Source organism: Triticum urartu, chromosome 6A (assembly GCF_056163025.1).
Source record: "Triticum urartu cultivar PI428250 chromosome 6A, HENAU_Tu73, whole genome shotgun sequence".
Taxonomy (NCBI): Eukaryota; Viridiplantae; Streptophyta; class Magnoliopsida; order Poales; family Poaceae; genus Triticum; species Triticum urartu.
The window spans coordinates 41,612,337-41,616,444 of NC_141878.1; the positions used below are offsets into that span (position 1 = coordinate 41,612,337).

General features: G+C 49.2%; 1 protein-coding gene across 1 annotated transcript; it reads left to right on the forward strand.

Moving 5' to 3' along the window:
- Positions 1-2,092: 2,092 nt before the first annotated feature.
- LOC147963689 (uncharacterized) lies at positions 2,093-3,639 on the forward strand. Its single transcript, XM_087526605.1, has 2 exons — positions 2,093-3,365; positions 3,602-3,639. Exons 1-2 carry the CDS (start codon positions 2,093-2,095, stop codon positions 3,637-3,639), a joined length of 1,311 nt encoding a protein of 436 aa, XP_087382731.1.
- The last annotated feature ends 469 nt before the right edge of the window (positions 3,640-4,108 follow it).

The window sequence follows — 4,108 nt, forward strand, 5'->3', positions numbered from 1 at the left end:
GTGAGGCCTTCCGACTCACCTTTTTGGAAGGGTTTGATGAGAGTTAAACAACTCTTTTTCAACAAGACAAAATTTATTGTCGGGAATGGAGCTACTACGAGGTTCTGGGAGGATACGTGGCTTGGGGAGACCCCCCTTGCACTTCAATATCCTACTTTGTACAACATTGTTCGACATAGAGAATCCTACGTTGCAACTGTTTTACAATCCACTCCCCTCAATATTAGTTTTCGGAGGACGCTAGTTGGAAATCGTTGGGAGACCTGGCTCCATCTTGTAAGACGTTTAATGGTAGTCCAGCTGTCCCAGCAGCCAGATCAGTTATATTGGAAACTTACTAAGAACGATGTGTTTTCGGTCAAATCCATGTATCTGGATGTCATTAACTCTAACGTTATCCCTTCCTCGATACACGTTTGGAAAGTAAAGGTACCCTTACGAATCAAAGTGTTTATGTGGTTTGTGCATAAACAAGCCATTTTGACTAAGGATAACCTGGCAAAACGCTACTGGGTGGGTTCTTCTAGGTGTAGTTTTTGCGATCATAACGAAAACATCAAACACCTCTTTCTTGATTGTCCGTTGGCTAAGATTCTGTGGCGGTCGATTCATATTGCGTTTAATATTAATCAGTCCACCTCTATCAACATGTTATTTGGAACATGGCTTGATGCGGTTGATTTCGATACTGCGAGACACATTCGTAATGTCATTTGTGCTTTATTTTGGGCAGTATGGAACTGCAGAAATGATTTAGTTTTTAACAGATCAACAAACATTCACTTCTTACAGGTTAACTTCAGGGCCACGGCGTTCATCCGTATGTGGTCGCTACTCACTCCGACGGAGGCCAGGGAGCGTTTGGTTACTGCATCTACCTGATAGGAGATGGTAGCTCGGGATATTTTCAACCGGTTTGGATGGCGGTCATGTAATAGGATAGGCATATAATGCTCCTATTTTATTTGCCAGCCGGTTGTGGCTTTGGGCTTTAGCTCTTATGAGCTTTTGTTTATTTTTGCATCTCGATACTTGGAGACTTTGTTGCTGGATTTCCTTTTTAATAATATGAGCCGTATGCATCTTTCTGATGCAGAGGCTGGGGTAAACCCCCTTTTCGAAAAAAAAGATGGATTTTTGAAAAGACGTACTTCTTTTCTTAAAAAAGTACGATCTGTTTTTAAATCTGTACACACTCTAACATTATAAGAAAAATGCAAACAATTTTTAATTTTTAGAAAAAATAAAACCTGTGAATAATATTTGAAATTCTGAACATTTTTTATATTTCAAAACAATATTTGAAAAATTCATTTTTAATACTCTAAACATTTTTTTGGAAACACGGACGTTTTCTTAAAATCTGAAAATCTGAAAAAAATATAATGAAAAGAAACCAGAAAAATCCAATAAAAATAAAACATAAAAAACTGGCTCAAAACGTTCGCAAAACTAAACGAGAAAATGTCCGGCTGAATCTAAATGGGTCAGCCCATTTACTCGCTGGCTAGCTCGTCCTTGTGTGTCGCATCAACAATTATACGGAACAAGCGTCAAATAGGGGATGCGGGTTCCTTGGTCCTGCTAATTTTATCTTCAGGCCCAATAAACTTGAACGGAGGGAGTATCACCCTGACATCCGACCATAAATGCTATTCATTTTCACCATAGTATTGAAAGTACTAAGCTTCTAGATTTGGGTTTCGTATTTGGAGATGGGCATCGGCAAGCGAGACCGGTGGATGGTGATGGTGTCGGGATCGAGACTTCTATGATAACGATGATGAGAGAAGTGACGACAGAGGCGTGACAATTATTTAGGTAGTCGGCTTTTGTCTGGTGTGTCCGTGGGATTCGTGTTAACAAGTGTTGTATATTTGTACTCATACATGTATTGTATACAGCCTGCGTGCCGGTTCTGTTGTAACCACCCGCTGTTCAGACGGATCACGACCCGCTCCTCTAGTTGTGGCCTGTGTGCCTACATCTGTGCTAGCAGTTCAGCTCCTCACTATATGTACTTTGTAACCTGTTCTCTATCAATAGCATCAGTGTGTGTGGAAATCCCAACTTTAGCTTGGTATCAGTTGCCATGGCCTTTGAGGACCTCTTCGGCGAACCTCCCTCCCCGGCGCCCCACTCCTCCTCCTCCTCCTCGTCGGTTCACTCCGGGACCTCTCCTCTCCTCTCCACCACTGCCGCCGCCACCCTTTCCCTCAACGCCCCTCCTTCCTCCTCCCAGCTTCCGCTCACCATCCACAACGACCACATCTCCAACTACATCAAATTCAAACTGGATCCGGAGAAGAACAACTTCTCTAAGTGGCACACCTTCTTCCGCATCGTTCTCAGCCAGTACCGTGTCGAGGATCACGTCGATCGCCCCCCACCTGCTAATGCCGACGCCGCTTGGCTCGCCATCGACCACCGTCTGACGCTTTGGATCCTCTTCACTCTTGCGGATTCTCTCCTCGACCTCATCACCGGTGGTGCCGTCACCGCCTACACGGCGTGGCACCGCATCTCCGACTACTTCCTCGCCAACCAGGGGGCCCAGGTCCTCCATCTCACTCGTCGGTACAGGAATCTGCAGCAGGGCGATCTACCCATCGTCGAGGACGCCCGTCGCCTTAAGTCTTTGGCGGACAACTTGGCGGACGTTGGCGCCACCGTCACCGACTACGACCTCACCATGCAGCTGCTTCACGGCCTTGCGTCGCGCTTCGAGACGATCCGCATCGTGCTGGGGGACACGAACCCACTCCCTCCCTTCGGCATGGTGCGCTCGCGCCTCGAGCTCGCTGAGTACAATCTCTCCCTCCGCGCTGCCACCGAGGGCGCCTCCACCCTCTCCATCACCAACGGCAGCCCTGGTGGCTCCGGCGGCTCCGGTGGCTCCGGTGATCGCGGTGACCGCGCTCCTCCTGGCGCCCCCGCCGGGCGTGGCACCGGTGGCGCCCGTGGCTCCGGCACTGATCGTGGCCGTGGTCGTGGTCGCGGTGGATCCGGCCGAGGCCGGGGGTGTCCTGACTATTTCGCGCCGGCGGTGGAGCAGGCGCCGGCGACTCCGTGGACGGGCTATTTCGCGCCCTACGGCATGGCACTGCCTCCTCCCCGCCCTGGCTGGGCACCTCCCAATGCTGCGGGGGTCCTTGGCCCTCGCCCCAGTGTGCACTCACAGGTCTACCCTGTGATGTTCTCTGGACCAGCACCTCACGCCGCTCCCTCGCCGTACCTGCCGGGCCCTTCCTCATGGGATCACGCCGCCCTCTTCAACACCGCCTCTAGCCAGCACAGCCTCCCCAACACTGGTGCAGAATGGCTCCTCGACTCCGGCGCCTCCACTCATGTCACCGGCAACTCTGGTAACCTCTCTACGTCTCGTTCTCTTCCAAAGCATTCTCGTTCAAGTATTACTGTTGGTAATGGGGCTCATCTTCCTATTGTTGCTACGGGCTCTACCACCCTCTCTCCCTCCCATCTTTCCCTTCGTGATGTTGCCGTCTGTCCTGGTGTCGTCCAAAATCTAATCTCTGTTCGCAAATTATCCACTGACAATAATGTTTCCGTTGAATTTAATCCCCATGGTTTTTCTGTGAAGGATTTTCTCACCAGGAGACTCATCATGACGTCCAGTAGTCCCGGTCCACTCTACCCGCATCATGGCAACCCTTCCACCGGCGGCGCTGCTTTCCATACTACGAGTGGTGATCTATGGCACAGGCGGCTTGGCCATCCGGGCAAGGCCTCATTAGTTTCCCTTTCCAAGACTTTACTTCCCGATTGTAATAATGCTCGTAGCTCCTCTTGTACTGCCTATCAACTTGGAAGACAGCCACGTTTATCTTTTCCTTCATCCAATAATGTCACTTCTGCTCCGTTTGATCTGATTCATTGTGATCTTTGGACGTCTCCTATTACAAGTTTTTCTGGTTATGCGTATTATCTTATTATCTTAGATGATTATACTCACTACTCTTGGTCTTTTCCGTTACGCCACAAGTCCGACACCTCCCTCACCCTTCAACGCTTCTTTCTCTACATCCTTACCCAATTCCACACACTCATTAAATGCATGCAATGTGACAATGGCGGCAAATTCATCAAC